Raw genomic sequence first — 23,394 nt, forward strand, 5'->3', positions numbered from 1 at the left:
TTCCTTTCATCAAATAGTACAAGTTATCTACTGTTTTTTGTGGTTTTTGTGCGGACTTTTGTGAATATTCTCACTGTTTTGAGAAGATTGATAGCAAATATTCGCAATCTACAAGTGTTTCCTATCAAATTGGTATCAGAGCAAGTCTTGAGACCGGTGGAGGGCTGTTTTCGTCAAATTACAGCAGCAATTTTTTGCTCGGAAAAGGAGGAAGTTGCTGTTTTTTTATTCCAAAATCCAAATTTTGTGAATCGACAAACTCCAGATTGTAATGGCGGCCAAGAAAGTTAATGATTTGGAGGAGAGACTCGAAGGAGAGATGAATCACATCAAAGAAACCGTGGAGGAAAGAATTTCTTCCATGGAGGGGCATGTGGCCGATCTCAGGGATATGATGAAAAGAATGCTGGAGCTTCAAGCACAAACGGCGGCATCCGAAGCGAAGGGCCCAGAAGCGAAGAACACCAATTCTGAAATCCATAAGGATGAAGAAGATGTGGAAATCGTGGAAGGGGGGAAGAAGAAGATCTTATGTGGAGCCTTTCCATAGGGAGGAAAGAGGAGATTGACATGGGGAAAGGTATGACTATGGGGAAGCGGAGCAAAGAGGAGCTAACTGAGAACGCCATGAGGGGTTTTACGGCCGTCCGGGTGCTGATTTTGAAGAAAGAAGGGGGGATCTCGTAGGGAGTTTGGGCTATGGCAGAGCAAGGGAAGATCGGGAAACATGGGGTGGACCTAGCACTTGGGCGAGGGGAAATTATGGGAGAATCAGGGAAATGGTGGCAACCAGAAGGTGACGAAGTTGAAGATGCCCATATTCGAAGGAGAAGATGCGTATGGGTGGATTTACAAGGTCGAGCGATACTTCGTCGTCAATGGGCTGACGGAGGAGGAGAAGTTGACAGCAGCGGGATTATGCTTGGAAGGAAAAGCCTTGTCGTAGTTTCAGTGGAGAGACCAGAGGAGACCTATCAGGAACTGGAGAGAATTCAAAGATTGCATAATATAACGTTTCCAAACCAACAGGGGAGGAGATTTCTATAAGCAGTTCTTTGCTCTGGTGCATGAGGGATCAGTAACAGACTACCGTGAGCGAGGTAGGGTGAAGCGATTATCAGATATCGTATTAGAGGGGAACTTCATGAGAAGGGGTTGAAGGCAGATATCCGAGCGGTAGTGAAAGTTCTGATGCCTAGTGACTTGGAGGAGGCAATGAAGTTGACACAACTGGTGAAAAATCAGAAGAATCTGGAGAAGAGAGCCAGGAGCAGCAGCTCAGGAGGCTCTTACAAGACTATAATCACTCTTTTAGCACCCAAGAGACCTGCATCAGGCAACATTAATGAGACCACCAGGGAGAAGCCAGTAGGAGGAGGAAGTAGAAAAAAATTTAAGAGGCTGACAGAGAAGGAGATGCAGGAGAAGAGGGAAAAGGGGTTGGGTTTCAGGTGCGAGGAAAAGTATATGCCAGGGCATCGGTGCAAGGACTGAACTCTTCAGGTTCTCACCGTCTGCGATGACGAGAAAACTGAGGAGGGAGATTAGGAGGAGACAGATGAGGAGATGGAAGAGAAGCTACACTTGGATCTGGCTGAGGTTTCCCTAAACTCAGTGGTAGGATTCACTACGATTTATACCATGAAGGTGAATGGGGAGATAGAGGGCAGGGAGGTGGTAGTGCTAATTGATAGTAGGGCTACCCACAATTTCATTTCCACTCAGGTCGTTGACCAATTGGGAGTGAAGCTGGTGGACACCGGTTGTTATGGAGTGATGATGGGTACCGGGAAGGTGGAGAAAGGCCAGGGGATCTGTAGAGAAGTGGTGTTGACCATCCAGGTGATTCAAATAAGGGAGGACTTTCTCCCACTAGAGTTAGGAAATACTGATGTCATCATGGGGATGAAGTGGTTGCAAACCTTGCGGGAAACCAAGAACAATTGGGGAGCACTTACGATGGAATTAATGGTGGATGGGAGAAAGGTGCTTATAAGGGTAGATGCAGGGTTATCTAAAGCTATGATATCATTAAAGGCCATGGTTAGGAGCCTACAAGAGGTGGGGGAAGATTATTTAGTGGGACTACACAAGCTGGATGTGATCAGAAAGGAGGAGGGGGGGGAATTTTCTCTTTTAGGGCAACACATAATTCAGCAAATTGGTAAGGATTTTCGGATGGCCACCTCCACTGGAACACGAGCATATCTCCACCTTGAGGACAAGGTGGATCTTTGGGAGGGGAGTATTGTTAGACCGGTCCAGCCGGTCCACGCGGAACCGGCCCGAGCACGATGAGGCGAACTGCCTCCGCCCCGTTTCCACGATCGAGCGCACTGCCAACGTCCACAAACCGTTTTAGGAAGGATTTTTTAGGGATTTGGGAGGGGAATTTGAATGTAGGGACTGTTTAGGGGTTTCCTTTTGATTTGTTTGCATTAAATACTTTGTTTACCTAGGGTTTGGGTATCTTGAATTTGACTGAAATTTGAGATCTCTTAGATTTAAGTTTTCTTTGGGCTCTAGCGGCGTCTAGAGATTTGGGAGAGATCGATCCTCCTCTCGAATTGAGGATCAAGTGTACCTTGCTATTTTTCGTGTTCTTTTTATCAAATAATACAAGTTATCTACTATTTTTGTGCGGACTTTTGTGAAGATTCTCGCTGTTTTGAGAAGATTGATAGGAAATACTCACGATCTACAAGTGTTTCCTATCACCCTTATCTATTAACTTAAATTTTTAGGTTGATGCTGATAGGAAATGTTGTAGATCTCAAGTATTTCTATCAATAGAGATAAAATCAGCAAACAAACTCACAAGATATGAGAGAAAATCACACCAAATAGTAGTTTTATTGTAGAAACAAACTAACAGAAAGAAGAATCAAAGCAAGATACAGTTGATCCTCAATTTGATCTCTCCCAATCTCTAGGCGATGAATCAAAAGCCCAAGACACCAAGAAGAAAAACCCAAGAGAACTCAATAATCAAAACATAACCCTAACCCTAATTCACTCATCCTACTTAAAGCATAAAATTAATTAACCAAGCCACAATTACTATAAAGCCCTTGCCACCCCCTCCTTTCCCTCCAAGAAGTTTGAATTTGAACTCTTAGTGGACCCCACTTCTCTCCCTCTCTCTTTGTTGCTGCCCCTCCTGGAGTAAACAAGAACCGGTCCACTAGGGACCGGTCTAACAGATGCCCGTCCATTTATTAATATATTGAGTTCAAATTAGACATCTTATGTTTCACCCACCTCAATAGATTGAAGGTGAAAATTTAAAGTGACAACATCTTATGTTGTAGTAATTTGAAGCATTCAACTAAATACAAGATATCAACAAGAGCAACAAACTAATTAGATTGTCCAACATTAGAATTTTTCATTACTAGCTACCCAAATGATGAAGTGGTTATGTCAAATATGACAATCCACTAATTTATGTCAAAATAATTGATAAACTATTAAGTGCAAGTTGCTAAAATAATGATTTAAGAATCCAATGAAAGAAGTCTAAAAAGAAGCATACCTTCAACTCTAAGAAATTCAAACGAAAAGTGCTATCTCGGCATCTAGCGCTTGCATTTCTCGCAGTAGTGGTTGGTTTTCATTTCTGATGCACACCCGTAGCAAAAGGTAAAACGGCACCTTAGAAGAATCAAATAAATCAATAAATTGGTTTTTAATTTAAGCTCATCAAATATGAGTTAAAAAGACTATCATAGATCATCACAAGCTCTCAACAATAGGCAATTACTTCTGAAAGCAAGTAAATTAACAAAGACAAATCTTGATACCCGGCAACAAAGCTGCCTAAGGATGTTGGGCACAGTTAGTTTGCAAAATGATAGAAAAGTATTGGTGCTGAAGACCTTCAAAAGAGTCATATCTAGGAACAAAAGGAAGTATTCACTAACTTGATAATTACTGAAGCAGAGGCCGCAAACTTTGCGGGGAATTCCCGAGTGAATGACAAGCCACCTATTATGTTCTTTTCAACGATGGTTTGACAAGCCTGTTTTGTATAAAACGAGGCACTATTAAATTCTATTTGTCTCAAAGTATATGACTGCTTAAGTGATTAAAAGCCTAATTATTCTGCATGAAAATAATAATTTTTTTTTTAAATTCTATGTAGTAGATCCCTATAGTAATTATTTCATCTCAATCAAGATATATTTGTGATTTAGTTTATTGACACTACACTTGATTAGTATTCATTTTCCCATAACTTCATATAAAATAAATGTATATTATTCTTATGTAATTGTATACATGGCAGTGGTGTTGTTGACCAAATTTATGGTCATGACATTGACTGGGCTTTAGTCTTCTTAGATGTAGCTCAATCTCTTTCCTTTGTCCTTTAATTTAGCAGACACATATCTTCTTAGGCCTCTCATAGTGTACACTAAAATTGAGCTGATGTAGCCAAATCCTAAGCATCACTAGTTCTCCTCTAATCTTAGCGGATTGACCCCACCATATAGGATCCCCTTTTGGACTGGTTTAACCTATAAGCTTAGGCTAGGTTAGTTTAGAAACAACCCAAATCCCTTCAAAGGAACATTGGCTTAGCCTAAGTTGTCTGACCCAACATAGACTACTTCAAGCTGGCCTAATCTAGGGGTCCAAATTATCATATAGCTTGGATCCCTTTGTCTCAAAGTACTGTAAAATTAGACCTTTGTCACCTAAGTGGCCTAACCAAGTCCTAGGACCCCTTGAACCTTGGCTTAACCCTAGTGTTCAAATTGGCTCAAGCTATGAGTCAATTAGACATGACACAAGTCCTACATAAGCCTAATAAGCCAATGGACTTAATCCTTTGGTTAGGTGGGGTTGATCTAGCCACATTTGATTGTGATCAATGCAGGTTGAACATGGACCGAAATGCCCCCTTTGGCCTCTTTGAGCATTTCAAACTCTCTTGAGCAGTTGAGCCCAAGTCAACCGAAGCCCTAGCATATTAGATCTAAGACCTCTAGGACTCACCCTTGGTGTCTCAATCCGATTGACCTGGTCTGATCCAATAAATCAAGCTCAATCCAACAATCAAATGCTATTAGCCGAAATTGAGCTAATTGCTACTCTTCCATAACTCCTAAGGATCAATCCAAATCAATTTAGTCCTCTGATTTAACGGTTTTAAGCTTCCCCAACTCAAATTGCCATCTCTAGTGATCTCGAGCTCAGCCTCAACTTTCCTTGGCATCTCCTATCTCTAGCTCGTTACAAGCCATATGATAACATCACAATAACTCTCCTTTAATAACCTGAGGACTTAATGGACATTCTGCATCTCAACATTACCTTAGTAAGCCAATACCCTCATCAAGCTCATTATAGTGATCAAGTGGAAGGAATTAAAAAAATTCTTGCCTTCGGAGCATTCCTTAGAGGTCAACAAACTTTCCTATGAGCTTCCCTTCCTTTGCAATGGCTTGCAAAAGCCCTCAAGGCACTAAGACCAGCAAGTGAAATGATAGTGTTGGCCTCTAGCTCAATCCAGACATCCTTAGCTCCTACGCCCTTTATCAGATAGTTTTGCTCTTCAAGATGAAGTTGTTACATTCGGCCGGTCACCAAACAAGCTCTGGGTGAGGAACCAATTCTAAACCCTAAAAGAGGCCCTTAGGATCCCGGTACTCTTTAAAGTGGATGGTCATGGAAAACCTAAGAGGATACAGATCTAGAACACCCTCAAGCTCCTGATGGAGCTTGAGTCAAAATCCCACGGTTGTTGTTGCTCCTCGTCGTCATCTAACAAGGCCAAAATCAAATGGATGATATTTATTCTTAGCACCAATAGGAAGATGCCCGTGGGATTGTTAGATTATCATATCCACATTCGAGATCCATTACGTGTCAAGATATCCGCATGCATGATTTCACTAAGTCCTAAGCCCCGTGCTAAGGTTTAATCATATAGGAATATTCAACAAAATTTATATCTTCTAAAATGAATAAATTAGTGAAGAAAATAAGAAATATTTAATTACAACGCTATGAACTCCTAAGAGAATAAAAATTCAAATAACATACCCTAAATTAGTCCTAAATCGATATTAGGTTTATTAATTTTCTAAAACAAAAATAGGATTAATACAAAAAATTCTCAAATAGCTTTTTCCTTAAGTTAAATACAGCCTTGTCCAAATCACAAGTCACTCATAAGCCAAAAACTACAAATTTGATTTAGGTATCCCATGGGTTTAATTGATGAATTACGACAATCAAATTTAACTACTAAAATTCATAAATCCTTCAAGAGAAATACTAAAAATGCAAACACATTTTAAACAGATTCACAAAAATTTATATAATTCAAATAAATACCCTAAATTGCTTCCAGCCCCTATAGCTTAGGATACCTAAATTTCTTAAGCATAAAATAATCCATAAACATCCCAATTAAATAAAAATTTCTAGAACTTTATTAGATCTTCCCTTAGCTTTCCCCAAGCCTAAGTGCAAAGTTTCACTGCTTTTGCAATCTTAAAACCCTTAATTCATCATTAAGAGTTTTTTACATCTCATTTGGTCAACCCAAAGAAACCCTAGGTTTGACCATGGTCCTTTAAGCCTCATAGGTCAAATCCCTAAGCCTATTTGTCCGACCCAATCAAGCAAGTACCTCCTAGCCCTAGGTCAAACTCCTAGGTCTGTTTGCTTGGCCCAATCAAACAAACTTTTTATCATCACCTATTCCTTAAATAAATCCAAACCTTAGATCCTCATGTGAAACGCATATGCCCTATTCACTTTAACCCAATTTGATGAACTCCATCACCCCTAGGTTATTTAACCATTGCCTACCATATTTGCTTGTTCAAATTCCCTAGGTTTGGATTTACCTAAATAGATCCTAGATTTTTAGTTTAGTTAATTCTAGGTGATTAGTCACCCATAGGTCTAGGTCACACCCTAGACTTATTTTCCGTATAAAATTATGTGTACCACCAACTATCATCAGTCAAATTTTAAATCAAAATTTGTCCAAACCATAGGTGATGTAGGATTAAATGCGTACATTGATGTTTTGCCTTTTGAAATTATATGTCTTTGAAAGAGCTAGAGCAATTAGTCAACTTCCTTTATTTAAATGGTGATTGAAAACAATAAAGCAATTATTTAGATCAAGTAATAGATTACACAACAAAAATTTAGAACACAAAAATAGCCAATCAAATCAGATTTTGCGTAATGTGGGGCTTTCGACAAAAATCCCTAAATTAACATTCCGAATAGTCACTATTTAAAATCCCTCACTCAACTCTTTGAAGATTGGTGAAAGCGGAGAAAGCTTACATAATCTTTATGATGGCACAATTGAGGGAAAACTTAGAAGAGACAAAACTTGCAAGAGAGTTCACCTTTGTCAGGATTCGGAAGAAAGTCGCCACTGAACGGGAGGGTATTGTTGTTCAATAGCGATGGCAAGAGAGAAGAGGATTCTTTCTACGTAGTCTTCAACGGATTGGTCGTTCTCAAAGTCGATGTTGAAGAACGGAGACCAGAGGATATCAATCAGCCCTTGATCGTCAAATACAAAGCCGTGGTCGTGTTCTGGATGAGCCATACATGAAGGGACAACAAATTACAAGGTGCTGGAACTTCTGGACAACAAACGAGGGCCTTTAGGATAGCAAGGGGAACTTGCTGAAATATCTGGACATCCACCTTGTGTGGTTAAAATCCTCCCAAAATCTGGAATTTTAGTAGAGAGATTGGTTGGGGGATTAATTGGGAAGAACCATAAGAGAAAGGGAAGGAGGAAGGGGGCGGCACATGTTAATGGGAGAGGATTTGATTGGGAGCATTAAAGGGAAAGAATTAAATGGGAGGAGAGAGGGGTGGACCAACAGGTATGGGGGTGGGGAGGTGATGTGGGAGGAAATTAAGGGGTTACCAAATAAGGGATGTTTAATTAGGAAAGGAGGAAATTATGGCAAATCCCTAATTAATTAAAATTGGTGTGATTTAGGGAACTTTCCTAAGATAAGTTATCTTGTTTAGGAAGGAATTTCAAATTCAAAAAAGATCGAAATTTGAAATTAAGAACCTTCCTGATTTAAGATGCTTTATAAATGGAAAGTATCAATTTAGGATTTGAATTTTGTTGGCAAGGAAAGTATGGTTGGCATGCGACTAAGGTTAGGGTTAGGGTTTTAGGGCCAGCGATTAGGGAGTATTTGGGGCTTGCACCGGCGGCTAGGATGAGGGGAGGGGTCTTGGGGCCGGCAGCTTAGAGGAGGAGGAGGTGGCCTTGTGGCCGTCGGCTAGGAGGAAAGAGAGGGAGCTTGAGGGGCCGCCGGTTAGGATGGGAGGTGGCTTTGGGCCGGCGGTTGGAGAAGGGAAGGAGGAGAACCACGAGCCTAGAAACTTCCTGCGACTAGTGGGTAATACGTTGCCCTCACCTAGGGAGTTTACCACGATTCTCACAAGAACTCTCAAAAGAGCAATAAGTGCTTAAATTTTTATAATAATCATCATTACCCTCTCCAAAGAAGAGGAGGGGTTATAAATAGCTAAGTTACAATAGTAAAACCCAAAGATAAAAGTACCCCTAAGGGTCACAAACAACTACTCTCTCAAGTGAGAGAAAAAATAAAAAACTGCGATAATAAATCAAATACACAAATAATAATAAACCAAATACAAATGATATCTCAAAAATAAAGTGGTGCGATCGTGGCCGTAGATCATTGATCCGTTCCCCGATAGACTCTTCATAGTCGGATGTCCTCAACATTAGGTCCCTAAGATAAACATCTAAGCCTACTTACTGTGGCCACATCAAGAACATCTTATTATCCTACAACTTATCTAGTTGGCCAAATTAGGTAGACTTTAGTCGAGGTGACTAGTCTAATAACTTGGCCATAAGGCAAATTTTTATTTCAAAAAACTACTTTATCTATAAGAATGTGCTCAATATAATCATCATCAAACCCAATCTTAGTTAATGAACACATTCACAATCCTTATAAATCAAATATTTAGAAATAAAGCCCTTTTCATATTAAGTATAGATGATTAAAGAAATTTGCATTGGCAAGCTCGTATTTGTACCTACATGATCAAGCTGCTTAGCTTTAGTGGCAGTGGCCAGAAGTTGTAAGACTCTTTTTCTTAAATTTAAAACAGATATAAAGAGTATGATGTTATGATTTTAAAAGCACTTAAAAAAGAATTCGTGGACAGGATTGTAACTCCAATATATCGAGTTACTTAATCCTAAATGATGATTCAAGTTATAAATCCCCTGCATAGGATTAGATTAGGTTCGAGGTAAGATTTTAAAAGGAAATATTCAGAACAAATATATTTACCTTATTGAAGCAAGGCATAAGTCTTAAGGCGAACAAAGGCTTCAACATTGAACAAAAATAAAAATTAAAAACTCAAAATTATAGATAATTCATAAATATAATACAAATCAACAACAAATAACTAAAAAGAAAATTAAAAACATGAATCCTAAATGAAAACAAAAATAAACCATTAATAAAAAAGTAAAAGAAAAATCAGTTAAAAAGATATTTAAAAATGGTTAAAAAAGAAAATGATACAAAGACGAAAGCATTTAAAAAAACTAAAAAAATTAAATAAAGACAAATTTAGAAAATAGTTACAAAAGAAAAACAAGAATAATTAAAATTTTGAAAAAATATCTTAAAAGATAAATAATTATAAAATAATCATAATATAAAGAAAAGAACAAAATAGTTTAAAAAATATAAGTAAAAAAGGGAAAAAAAAAACCCTAAAATTTAAACTATCTATCTCCAAATTGATCTAAACCCTAAATCTAAAAACTTAAACACTCTTATGTATAGTTTAAAAGTGTATTTTTCAAATGAATGTTAATTAGATGCATTTGCCCCATGTGCAACCTTGGGATGTGTGCTTTGACTGAAAAAGACGTCAGCCTCACTAAAGCCAAAAAATCGTCAGCCTTGATAGGCTTAGTGGGTGCCTTAATGTGAGGTGAACCTCAAGTCAAGCATCTCAAATTCCTTTTTAAATCATGTTCAAGGTACTACTCTAGTAGTAATCCCCATCTTGACCTGGGAATCAAGGTTGATGCTCTTTATTAGTGCATCTTGAGTCCTCTTTCCTATGTCTTTTCATAATTTTTATATTAGTAATTTTTAAATCCCAAATTCTAAATAAAATTGTCGATTCAAAAATAAATTAAATCTCAGAAAATTAAATCCTATTCTCTGATAGTTTGTGCATTTCTAAGTCTCTTTGAAATCCAATGCTCGTACTTTTCTCCCTTTGGCTTCCACATCAAAATCTCTTCCAAAGTTGAGCCAATCTCATTTCAAAATCTAAGATCAAATTCTACAATTAAACCTTTGAAATCACAAGCATATTTTTCATTACATCAATTAAGAGTTTTCTTATAAGGGAACCTCTTAAGATATAAATAACTATATGGTCTTGCCCTAATAGAGAACTAGTATCCAATATTAAATCAACCCTATTCAATTCAATTATATCAGGTGAGGGATGATCTCTGAGATATATGATAAAGTTAAATTTTCAAAATTCATTTGTGATTATTCATAAGTATTCAATAGAAAGTATTTTTATCTTTAAAAAAAGTATATTATTCTCTACATAATACTCGATTATAAAATAATATTTTTCAAATTGATAATAAGTTTTCAAACTCATAGTCGAAGTATCCATTTCCAACTTTCAAGATTGTACACATAAGTTTCCGCTACACAAAGTTTATCCGATAACTATCCCCACATGCGGGTTTATCAATTAGGTTGTACATACATGAACATGGCGACACAGACACAACACGGTATGGACACGAGATAGGTGAATTATTGAAAATATAAGACAATTACGAGTTGGACACGACATATAATTTTTATAGCTTAAAATTAGTTAATATAATTTGAATAAGCAGAATATAAAAAATAATAAAGAAATGGTAAGCCATTGAACTCTAACAACTTTGTAAAACTGAATATTGCAAAAAAAGTTGCGAGCATGTGATTCCATAAAGGCTTATGACTTCAACATTAAACTATATTTAACCATCACCACTTCCAAATACACCATCACTAGAGCTCGCTATACTTTGATAAAATATTTCAAAAATAGCATAAAATCCTAAATTTAAATTAATATATCATAAAAAATTCAAAAACCTAAATGTCATCAAGAAATGAAAATGTCAAGAAGGTGCGGGAGCATGATTGTGGGGTAGAAATTATTGGTGTTGGGCGTGAATGCCAAGATGCCATTGGACGTCGATGATGAGCCGTTGTTCAGTCCCTAGCCACAAGAGAAATAGTTGGGACATAGGAAAGTACTTCATCATTGCTATGGAGAGGAATTACAAGTTGTTTTTTAAGTTAACAACATTGAACAATAAAAATTATATTTAAAAGTAATTTTTTAATAAAATATTTAAGACATGCCCATTGGATTTTTTTAATATTATTTTAATTAGATATGTCTTTGCCATGTAAGACATTTGTTGGAGAAGTGTCATACACATGTCCATGTCTATGACATGACAGGCACTTCATACATCACTAGAGAGGTGTATCAGTGCATCATAATCTAGCCATTTACTAAGTTCTTAAACTGACTCTATTGTTATCATGCTTGCAAAGTAAGGCTTATGAGGAAAACCAAACACACATCTTATAAAGCAAGTGTTATTTCTTCGTGTATTCTCATCATCATATCATTGCCATCCTTATATTTTTGGTCTATATATATGTTTATCCTTAAGAGATCTATTGTGCACTAAGACATTTTTTTGTGTTAATACAATCTAAGGCATTATGATATGGCCTATGTTTCTTGAAATCAAGTCATACCCCAAACTGACCGCTCTAAGTGTTCCAAGATGGGATAAGATAGCATGCAAATCTCTTGCACCTCATATGCCCTTTTCGCTTTATAATTGCAAGAGCTACTATTTTTAAATATTCTCCATAGATATACACTATTATAAAATAAACACACTATATTATAATCACTAGGTAGCATCAAAGTTCATAGGCATCAAGGAACTTCTTGGTTTGAAGGGATTGAGAATTAAAGAGGTTTTAATCATCTAATCCCAAATGCATTAAGGGTACTTTTTATGATTATAGCATCTTAATTATAGCATGCCTTAAGAATAGTATACATGTTTTGTACCTATTTTCTAGAATTTTCAAGAAAATTCTATTGTTATGTTATATACAACTACTTTAGGAGGAAGAGATGATATGAAATATTTTTGAAAATTATATTATTTTCATTGTTCTTCGAGATGTTTGGCATCCTTCTTCAATGATTCCCTACATTAGTTGGTATCAAAACTTAGGCTAGTGAAGTATGGAGGACATCAGATTCTCACTTGTGATGACGATCGGAGGAGAAATTCTGACCGTATACATCAGCCAGCAAGGCGGAAACCAGACCGACGAGTCAATCGCCACTGCTGGCAACCATACTAGTGAATTAATCCCCACCAATGGCACCATACCATCAGATAGTTTCCCGCAACCGGCCCGACTAAGTGTCGCGCACGATCCTCCTGTCCACGAACTTCCTCATACTCCTTGCGATTGGCCCACACCGTCGACCTATGCTCGTGCCCGCGCTTGTCCTGTTCGCATGGACACGCACTCGTCCTTGGTTCCTCTGCACCCGCAGTCACCATGTCCACTCGGTCTCGGACCCGCAACCTAATAGTATACACCGCACCCACGGGACCAGTGGCCCCCTCCGGCCTGCCTCTCAAGCACACCTAGCGCCAGTCCCGTCTCCTACTCTGATAGTGCACAACCCTTGCACGCTACAACCCGCCTGACCGCTCTTGCACTCATGCGCGCTCAAACCTGCGGCCACACCGCATGTCCTGCCAAACCATTCCCGCTTCAGTACATGGCAGCGCCCTCTCACGGAGCCCCGATTCCCAAAATCCTTCTCAGGATTCTTCAGATATAGGAGTATGATGTGGTGCATCTTAATTATAGCATTCCTTAGGAATAGTATACCTATTTTGTATCTATTTTCTATAATTTTCTTAAAAATTCTATTACAATGTGATATACAGTTGCTTTAGGAGGAAGAGATGATATGAAATATTTTTTAAAATTACAATATTTTCACTATTCTTGGTTCTTTGAGCTGTTTGGCATCCTTCATCAATGATTCCCTACATCACATTAAGGAAAATTTTTATGATTATGGTAATCCTCTAACTATTTAATTAAATAACTATGAGTTAAAACTTAGATTTCCTTAATCTCCAAATACAATTAAAAGGTTTTGGAATTAAAAGAAGACAAATACAGCCAAATATTAGAGAGAAAGAGAGAAAAGGAGAGGAGAGGGGAAGGAATGGCAACTAACGATATAGTGTGAGAAAGGATGGCAAGAGTGAAAAGGAGATGCTAATTGATTCTTTAACTAGCTGGATAATGATTAAAACGGAATAACTGGTAATAATATTTGAATTAAAATGATTATTCTTCTTATCATTTGTTATTAATTATTGTTTTTTACTAGCGCACTACTCTAAATTGATGAAACTAAGACAAATTAAAAGGGAAACACATCTGAGAAACTAACACGATCATTAACAATAAAAGAGTTTTTAAATTAAATGATTTGAAATTGAGCTTGGTTCCCACCTACTGGAATGAATAGAATTGGGACTCAGCCTGATCTCTTAATTACGTCATAGATTATAAAATTAGCAGGATTACAAAAATAATAATTCAACCAAACAGCTCCTGACTGCATAGCAAAGCTTGGCAAGATGGATATTACCTGCACGTAATGAACACGCATCCGTCACTCCTCTCCACAAAGAACTTGCATTTCGGGCATCTTTGCCATTTGCTTTCCTTGGCCAGCTTCATAAGCATTAAATCTTCAATCTTCCTGTCATTCTTCCCCAAGCTCTGAAACTCATCGCAACTCAAGCCCTCATGCCAAGGCACCCTGCACTGAGCACAAAAGAGTCTACTGCAATGCGGACACTCTGCATCTGTTATCACCTCCTCCTCATCATTTATCATAAGCGCAGAGCAATCCTTAAATGGGCAATAAAATTTATCATTTACCATTAGCTCGCACAAAGCCTTGCACCAAAGATCAAACACCCTGTCTTCAAGTATCCGCGAGCACATCGCTGGTTCTAGCTTGCCCTTAACGCAATTTGGATCTGGGCATTTGATGAAAAGCACGTTCTCCTCCACCTTCGCCGCTACATACTGACTGACGCAGCTCTTGCAGTAGATATGAGAGCAGCCTTCAATGGCGAATAGCTCGTTCGGATACTTCGACTCCATGCATATTTCACAATTAAAATCAGGCTCGAGACGTATAGGAAAGGATCCCGATGAGACCCCAAACTCCATTTCCAAATTCTCTTGTAATGAAGTGCCTGAAGATTCCCCAATCTCAAAGACAGGCTTGCCCGCCCAGGGAGATTCCACCAATGGCTTCTTGAAAGAGCGGGATCTCTTCGGTTTCAGTCTAAGAAAATTAGGAGCCCAAGCTTGATGGAGTCCCTCCTGCTCGACGACGATGGGGTGTTTACGGCTGCTTCCTCTGCTCATTTCCAACACTCCGAGAAACTCGACCTCGTCATCGATCTCAATGGGATCGTTAAAGCCGCTGCCTTTACAGGAGTTCCCGTCCGGGACGATGATGATTCCCTGATTAGGGCTGCGAACGTCCATGGAAGAGCCACGTCTTTGATTTCTTCTTCCCGAGCTCTTCTCCAATAGAGAGAAAAGGAAATTGAACTGAGAACAGAATTATTAAGTCAGAGAAATAAAATCGACGGAAGAACAGTCGAAGTTTGGATTTTTTTTTGCGTTGGGGAAAGACTCGACGGAAGAGATAACGAACAGACGGAGACCATAATCGTATCCCAAACTTTTCTCATCTTGATAAAGGAAATGGAAATAAATGAAAATATTTCCACTGACCTTTCAGCTTCCGACTTTCCGCAAGCCGAATGCGTGGAGTTGCCGGAAAAGTCTCGATCAGAGATTCAAAACAAGCGAGTATGATCAAAATCCAACTAATATCGGCAGTTGGACCGTTAAAGGAGCGAGATTTTAGGTTGTTAACCTAAATATGAAATTTGAATAAATCAAAAAATCATAAATTCGGACCAGGAAGAGATTTAGAGAATTAAATTCAGAACCTGAAGCGATCGCCGAAGCAGCGATTGAGCATGCGTAAGGGTACGGAGCTACCAATGCAGTGAAGAGTGAAGACTGCGAAGTGAGAAGGCACCTGAAAGCCAATATTTCTGGTTATTTTATATGGGTTTAAACATGAACAATTATTACGTCATCTGACCGGACGTAGAGATACGTTCGGCCGCCAATAAATTGTCGCCACGTGCTCTTACTCTAAACCGCGCGGCCCGACGACTTGACCCGGAGCGGAACCCGGGAATGCTTTGTTCACAATTTTCTCGGTATTGCTCGGTATTTGCTCGATATTTGCTAGGTATTGCTTTGCAAAAATGAGAAATACCGCTCTGTGAAGACCAATACTATGAAAATACCGAGTTGTACCGAGTTTTTTACAACTCGGTACAACTCAGTATTTGCTCAGGATTTGCTTGGTATTGCTAGGGATTTGCTCTGTATTGCAAGGTATTTGCTCGATATTGCTAGAAAAAACTCGGTACAACTCAGTATTTGCTACGTATTTGCTCGGTATTGCTAGGGATTTGCTCGGTATTGCTAGGTATTTGCTCGGTATCGCTAGAAAAAATTAGGTACAATTTGGTATTTGCTCGGTATTGCTAGGTATTTGAAATATATCCAAAAGGTGATGGGATATTGTTCGGCTCGTCAAGGATTTAAAAAAATGCACGTGCGAGAACCCAAAAAACAGCAGGTCAGGTCGGCGACTTTTCTTCATGCTACGTGGCGCTAAAATATTGGTGGCCGAATGTATAAGAGCGTATGTTCACTGGACTGAATAAAAGTTTAGGGTTTAGGGTTTAGGGTTTAGGGTTTAAACATAGTTATGGATTTGTTTTTTTTTTCGGGTAATTTTGTGGGCCCGTATATTTAAAAAAAAAACAGTTACAATGAGAATAATACCCAAAAAAATCGGGTACAGGAAGAAAAGAAAAACACAAAAGTTGTTAAAACAATGATCGAACTCAACATTAAGAACTAACAAAATAAGCTAAAAAGATTAATCATTGAAGATCAGCCAGAACGAATGCACCACCATTCCCTGGTTGCCAACTAGAACAGAAAATAGGGGCAATCTGCAAAACTAAGTGAGAAAGAACAAGAGCAAGCCGTCCAAAAGGGGAAGCCACAACACCCTGGTTGCCATCAAAACCTTGAAAATGCTCTAGCCAATGAGAGAATATAGATTGCACACAGCAGGTCGTCCAAGGGAAGAGACCAAAATGTTAGTTCTACTCTCATTGTCCGTGGAGGACAAAACTACCCCCCCCCCCCACAACACAACAAAGCAAAAAACCACTCAAGAGCAGGGAGCATGAAAATTCAAACCGAATTTAGCAGCTCCTAAAGCAAGAAGGGTGTGATTCCTGCAGCAAGTCAAATTTTTTCCATGTAGAGGTTTTGGCTCTAATAGCACGAGTAATCCTTCTAATAGAAGCATCAACGAAAATATCAGCACCAGCAAAACGTATCTCATTACGGTCCCTCCATAAGAAGTAAACTGAGCAGCAAACCACATAATAACAAAATTCCTTCTCACAAGTGCAATTGCGTATTTCCCTCAAGAGAATAAAACACCTAGAGCAGTGTCGGATGAAGCAAAAAATTATGGAGGGAGGGAAGAAGAGTAGAACTAACAAAAAACGTATAATCGCACTGAAAAAAATAGTGGGCTACACTCTCATTTTCATTCCTGCATAACGGGCATACAGAGGAGATGTAAATATTCCTTTTGGCAAGAACACCAGCCGTTTTAAGTCCTCCTAAAAGAGCCAACCATACAAAAGAGGAGTATCTAGAGCATATCTGTGATGCCACACAAAGGTAACCCACGGGATCTTAACAAACTCTGAATAAAATTGCATGTAAAAAGAGTTGAAGCATGGCTTATCACTCCCAACCCAAGAGATATAGGATGTGGGGTTGTAAAATTGGGGTGGTCAAAATGCGGTCCAGCATAACTGGTTAAAAACACTCGGTAAAGACCAAGCCCCATCAAAAAACAGTCATTAATAGTCAACCTAGAAATAGAATTGGGTTGCATAAAATCAGAAATAACATATCCATCACACCATGGGTCCCAAAGTAAGGAAAAGTTATAGTTCTCCTTGACCACATGAAACCAAAACATCCCTTTTATCCTATGGGAAATAGAAGAAAACAATTTCCAAAATTTAGAGGTCTTGGAGCATAGAGGTCTCTAAGGAGAAACATATTTTTTCAAAAAACCAACAAGCCACCAGTGAATTAGAGTTGAAATATCTCCAAATAAAAGAGCAACCGAATGCAAAATAAAGGGATTCAATGGAGGGAAAACCAAGCCCACCAAAGCACTTAGGGAGGCATATATTCTTCCAAGCTATAAGGTGCAATTTCTTTTTTGTGGAAGAGCCATGATAGATGAACTTAGAACATAATTTGTCAATGTTCTTAGAAATTGTTTTAGGTATAATAGCCCCCCCTGATCCAGTAAGCAAGGGTGTTGATGATAGTGAACTTAAGAACTGAATTCAACCTGCAAAAGACAAGAATTTAACTTTCCAACCAGCAAGTAGAGTAGAAAGCTTGCTCAGTAGTGGTTGGAAGTGAGTAGCATTGAGTTTTTTAGTAGATATAGGGAGGCCAAGATAAGTTAGTGTGTTTTCGATTTGGGTGAAACCAAGCAAGGAGGTAATGTCACTAGCTAAAGGGGTGTTGTGAGAAAACATAATGGAGCATTTAGCATTGTTAACCCCTAGCCCAGAGTGATCCGCAAAAGTGTCAAGTGAACTCTTAAGATAACCAGCATTCAGAAGAGTAGCTTACCCAAAACCCAAAATATCATCTACATATAGAAGATGATTGACAGAGAAATCCCCAGAGGAAATCGCAGAGAAGTTGTTATAATTAATCTCACAAGAGAGAGCATCCATCACCATGAAAAAAAGTAAATTTGACTTTATATTCCTTATAATAAACACAATTGCTCAAATATTCATATCATTTATTTTTTAGAAAAATATGTTTGAAATTTCTTTTTAAATAGAAATGTCCCTACCTTGTATAAGTATGATCACACCCCGAGTGAAAATATATATTAACTTTTGAACGTCCCTTTTATGAACACCTACCATCTTTGACAATCTCAGAGCTTGCATGATTGGCCAATGGCCACTAACATCGAACCAAAGCACCCTTGAATTCTAATATCTTTGGACAATCTTGAGTAACAAATTTGAATCATCTTCGAACAAATTTGAATCATGTTCGAATAGATGTTTGAATAGTTCAAATCAAATTTGAACAAATTTCAAAGGACTTCTATTTTAATAAGTAGTACGCAAATACAAGAGTCAATAAGGATAATTTCGTTCGAAGTAAACTTTTAAATATATTTCTCTGAGCAAACAAACAATGAGGATATTTGATCAATCAATTGTATATATTATAATAAATATATAGTAAAATTTCTCAATAAAAAGATAGTGTTTAGTGATTCACAAGTTTATTTTTTTTTACTTTAATTTCAGTTAGTTCAATAGCTCATATTAAAACTCATTATACTTATTTAATAACAATTAATTAATAACATATTTATCAATAAAGCTTTCAAATTTAAAAATAAGTACTACATTATATTGTTAAGTTATTATATTTCACTTTAAGATGTTAACTATATTTTATTCGATTTAATAAAACAGTGATTCATCTTATTATTTTAAATCTAACACCAATACTTTTTCAAATTCTTGGTCAAATATTAGAAATCATGAAATAAATAGCCAAACAATTTAATAAAATTTAGAGAAATTTAACAAATGGCATATCAAATAATTTTCATCATTTAACCTTCCAAGAGCACCGCCTTGGCAATAGATCCACAACGTTTTGGTGCTGGGTTCTCTATCTAAGCTAATTTACAGTAGCTTGCATTGCACGCAAAAAAAGAGGGCTTAGCCCTCAAACCTCCGAGCAGGCGGCGCGTTGCACCCTTAGGCCCCCCAACTTGCTCCTCAATGAGCTCTATTGATAAAATTGAGATATTAGTCAACAATACAATCCAATTGATTGACACAATCAGATTCCACAAAGAACTAACAATGGCTCCCTTCAATCCTGGTGATGGAAATCAAGATATTAGGGATGGATTTCCATAGTCTTAAATCCAAGAAAAAAAAACCTAATACAATGGTCAATGAGGGCATAAAAGGCTGCAATCGTTTCCTTGTAATGCTAGTAACCCATCAATTGAAGTCTTCTGTCTAAAGAGATGCTATGTGGCAAGAACATGGACAAGGAAGAATGATAACCAACCTAAAAGAAAGGAATAGAAACCTGGAAAGTATTTGCAAGGCTTCAACGAAGGACAAGCAAGCAAGTATAACAAACCAAAAAGCTCATATCTCCAAAGAAAAACAAAAAAGATGAAGAAGATAACAGAGAAACAGGACTAAGAGAATGGATTCAGAAGCACAAAAACCTTTTAAGGAGTCCAATTCACTCATAATGAGGTATTGTTGCCTCTTCTCCTTCATCTTACTCAGCTTTTTACTGCTATCCTCATCCATTCTCTTTATTCTCCTCTTTCTGAAACCAAAGAAGCCCATATTCCACTTGCATTCCATTCACCTTGACCCCATAAAACTGGATACAACTTCTGGAAAGGGAGTTTATCTTCAAGCATCAATGGCGTCTTTGTTGTTTGTTGCGCAAAATTTCAATAAGTTTGGGATTAGATACAGCCCCTTGAACTTTGGGATGATCTATGAAAGCAATCCAGTTGGTATTGTAAAGGTCCCAGGATTCTACCAGCCCCCAAATGGCACAAATGTGACAGTCACCATGCATGTTATGCTGGAGAGAGTTAATATCAGTAGATTTATAAATGCAAAGACTGGGAACAATAGTGGCAATTCTTCTAATGGTAGTCAAATTGAAGCACAGATAGTTGGTATCGTTCGAGCTAGAATTCATGTCATTAACTTCTCATTTCCCATGATGAAGGTAAAGCTTATGTTGTCCCCTAACAAAGCCTAATTTACCTTATTTTCAGAGAGGTTTCATTTGGGATGACTTTTTTTTAGCTTTTTAGTACAAAATTTTTTGTACTAAAAAATTATTTTAAGAAGCAGAAAGAAAGCCGTCCCAAACAAAGTCAAAGTTCCAATCAAACTATGACATTGATTTTTTTTTTCTCTCACTGTTTTGATTGATTTTTTAGTTGAATTTATGATGCAGTTCAGTCTGGACTGCAGCATAAAGGTAGATTATGGAGCAGAAACGTTTAGCAAGGGTGAAATGGTCATGAAGACTCACAAGGTATAGACAAAAGCAATAGACATGGATCACTGGTTTGTTTTCAAAGAATAATGAGACAGAATTTCCTGTAATCTTTTGCAGGCTTTGGTTTTATCCAGATTCCCACATTTTTATCAAAAGTGCTCGGTTGGTTTCTTTTTGTAGAGAAATTATTCCGTGCGGAGTCCGGACGGTAAAGAACCGTCCGGAAGTGAGTGTACACAGTGTGTACAGTGACACGGTTTGATTGTTTTTACACAGTATGTGTAAATACTATGTACACTTACATCCGGACGGTACCGAACTCCGCACGGAATAATTTCTCCTTTTTTACGGCCCGAATAGCCGCACTGACAATTTACAGAGTTGCAGAAAGAATCAACGAACTCCGACAGAGCTATCAGCATGTAATGTAACTTAACGGTTGTATATATGATGATCAAAATGAGAAATATATCCCACTTTTCACTATGAAGATAGCATTTTTCTCATCAGCGGCTGACAAATAATGGAAATGACTTCAATTAGCTGTCGGGTGCTACTGAAATAAAAAAAAAAATTATGGAAGCCGTAACCAGAATCAAGAAAATAGAAAAGTCCTTAATTTAGGCTTGATTTCTTCATGCTTCTTAAAGCGGCTTTTTATTAAAAAATTAAAATTATTGTACTAATAAGTCGTTCTAAGAAGTAATATGAAAGTCGTCACAAACGAAACCTTAATCAACCAGTATAACGTGCCAGAACTTCTATGCTGAGTTACAAATAGACGAAATGCATTGCACGATTTTTTAAGGAGAGAGAGAGAGAGAGTTATTAAGAAAAATAAACGTGAGTTTTAATCTTCAAAGAATGAAGCTGTCAGCCATATATCTGCTATGCAGACTATTAAACCATAATATCTCAAGAAATTACTTATTGCCCTATTGCAAATTGCAATGAGCAAATTAAGGTTTTATTTGGGACCATTTTTTAATGCTTTTTAAAACAATGTTTTAGTATAAAAAATTTAAATTTTTTTACTAAAAAAACTACTTTAAGAAGTAGTTAAAAAACAGTCTCAAATAAAATGTAATTCTAATGTCAAACAGAGAAGAACAAAAAACAGTTAACTATTTTACACGTTGTTGAGATTCTGTACTCAGAAATTATGGATGAATTATGCTGTGCGGACACCGGATGGATCTTCCGTCTGATTTTATCTCTGTGAACAGTAAAAGCGCAGTGCAGTCCATGCTATGCTTTTATGTTCACAGAGACAAAACCGGACGATTCTTACCGTCTGATATCCGCACAGAATAATTTCTTGAAATTGTGATGAACTAAAAATATCATTTTCACCTAAATATAGATCATGAAAGTAATGGCAAAATATGTCATTTTACATGATATAAGAACCATATTTTGAAACCAAGAAATTGAGTTTCTATTAGGTGATTGATGTGGCGCATCATGATTCCAATGGTCATCACCATTGCCATCATGTCATTGAGTCTCGCGTCTACATTGATTATGCCTAAGAACTGTAATTATGTATTTGCGAGTTTTTTTAGTGTATTCAGCTCACTTTATGCTGAGTATTTTTGTCTTAGTGAGTCTATATGAGTCGTTTGAATAATGTGTCAAATTGATTTGCAAGTGTTATTGGCTCTATGTTTATTTAATTAGGTCACGAGTCATCATCACCCATCTTCCCAGTTTGACAGACTCCTTTTCTCTCTCCATTCACCCCTCCGAAAATTTAGTTCAAATATGATTTTTTTTTAAATTTGAAGATTATAATTCTATAATTAATTCAACATGTTTGAAGAAATGAATTTTTAATTTTCTTATTTGTTCGAGGATGATTTCAGTATATTTGATATGATTTAATTTTTGGTCATGATGACAAAATTCATGTTTGGTGAGGATGTAGAGCGGTACCTAGGGTTGTAAGTGAGCCGAATTGGCTCGCTAGCTAGCTCGAGCTTAACTCATTTTATGGACTCATGAGCCGAGCTTATCGAGCTTACTAGTCAAGTTCGAGCTTGACTAGGCTCGGCTCGCAAGCTGGCTCGAATTCCACTTGTAATTAAAAAAAAAAACAGATGAGGGGATGAAGACCTCATGGAGGACGAAAAGCTCGCGAGCTCTGCACGTCTCACATGCAGACGAAGAGCTCGAGAAGGTGCAGCGCGATCTACATTGTGCAGACAAACTGCTTGCATAGTACAAACGAGGGCCTCGAGGCTATTGCTAACTAAGAAACCGAGGTAAATGAGCGGAAAATTGAGATCCAAGTGGGAAAAAGGCAAAAGGCCAGCGAGAAACCAAAATCTAGTGGCTTGACAATCTCGTTTTGGTGTCACAAGTCGAGCTCGAAAAGTCGAGCTCAACTCGAGTTCGAGCTCAATATTTGACTCGCGAGTCGAGCTCATATACCCTTTGACTCGACTCATCTCATTTAGACCCCTAGCCGGGCCTTCATAGTGCTATTTTTTTCAAATAATAAGAGGTTGCTAGCCCTTTTATGTTATCATTGTAACTAGAGAAAAATAAAAAATAAAAATATTATTATACATGAATTTTGATGCAATTTATATATCAAATTTTAATAAGAAAATTTGAAAATCTAATCTTCGATATAAACATTTTAAATAAATAATAAATTTATAGTAAAAAAGAGCTCATAGGTGAAAATAAATGCAACAAGAATATTTCAATACATGCCCAAATAAAACCAAATAAAACACTCAAAAGTATGCAAACTTTGTTAGATCATATAAGACACTAAATACTCTTCAAAACTTAGATACTAGTAAACAAAACGAGTTGAAACGGGACTAATTCAATGAGCCCAAATCACTTATTTTGAATATCATTAAAATATTAAGATGTCAAAAAAATATTATATGATCAAAAA

General features: G+C 37.4%; 1 protein-coding gene across 3 annotated transcripts; it reads right to left on the reverse strand.

The window, feature by feature from the left end:
* Positions 1–3,539: 3,539 nt before the first annotated feature.
* On the reverse strand, positions 3,540–15,307 carry LOC110110513 (probable E3 ubiquitin-protein ligase RNF144A-B). Of its 3 annotated transcripts, none has more exons than XM_028697204.1 (4): positions 15,206–15,307; positions 14,985–15,129; positions 13,816–14,798; positions 3,540–3,654 (listed from the first exon to the last, which is right to left on the reverse strand). In XM_028697204.1, exons 3-4 carry the CDS (start codon positions 14,730–14,732, stop codon positions 3,579–3,581), a joined length of 993 nt encoding a protein of 330 aa, XP_028553037.1. In that variant the 5' UTR covers positions 14,733–14,798; positions 14,985–15,129; positions 15,206–15,307; the 3' UTR covers positions 3,540–3,578. The 3 variants fall into 3 exon arrangements, with proteins under 3 accessions (XP_028553037.1, XP_028553038.1, XP_028553039.1); XM_028697205.1 differs by lacking the exon at positions 3,540–3,654 and adding an exon at positions 3,905–4,021; XM_028697206.1 differs by lacking the exon at positions 3,540–3,654 and having other exon boundaries at positions 13,827–14,035; positions 14,112–14,798.
* Positions 15,308–23,394: the final 8,087 nt, after the last annotated feature.

Source organism: Dendrobium catenatum, unplaced genomic scaffold (assembly GCF_001605985.2).
Source record: "Dendrobium catenatum unplaced genomic scaffold, ASM160598v2 fragScaff_scaffold_898, whole genome shotgun sequence".
Lineage (NCBI taxonomy): Eukaryota > Viridiplantae > Streptophyta > Magnoliopsida > Asparagales > Orchidaceae > Dendrobium > Dendrobium catenatum.

Bases quoted from the DNA above. Each gene is read 5' to 3' on its own strand.
- LOC110110513 (XM_028697204.1), bottom strand. From the start codon at position 14,732: ATGGACGTTCGCAGCCCTAATCAGGGAATCATCATCGTCCCGGACGGG. The intron at 3,655-13,815 runs GTAATATCCATC...GATTCTTCTAAG, and splicing joins TGCGTGTTCATTACGTGCAG to GTGCCGTTTTACCTTTTGCT.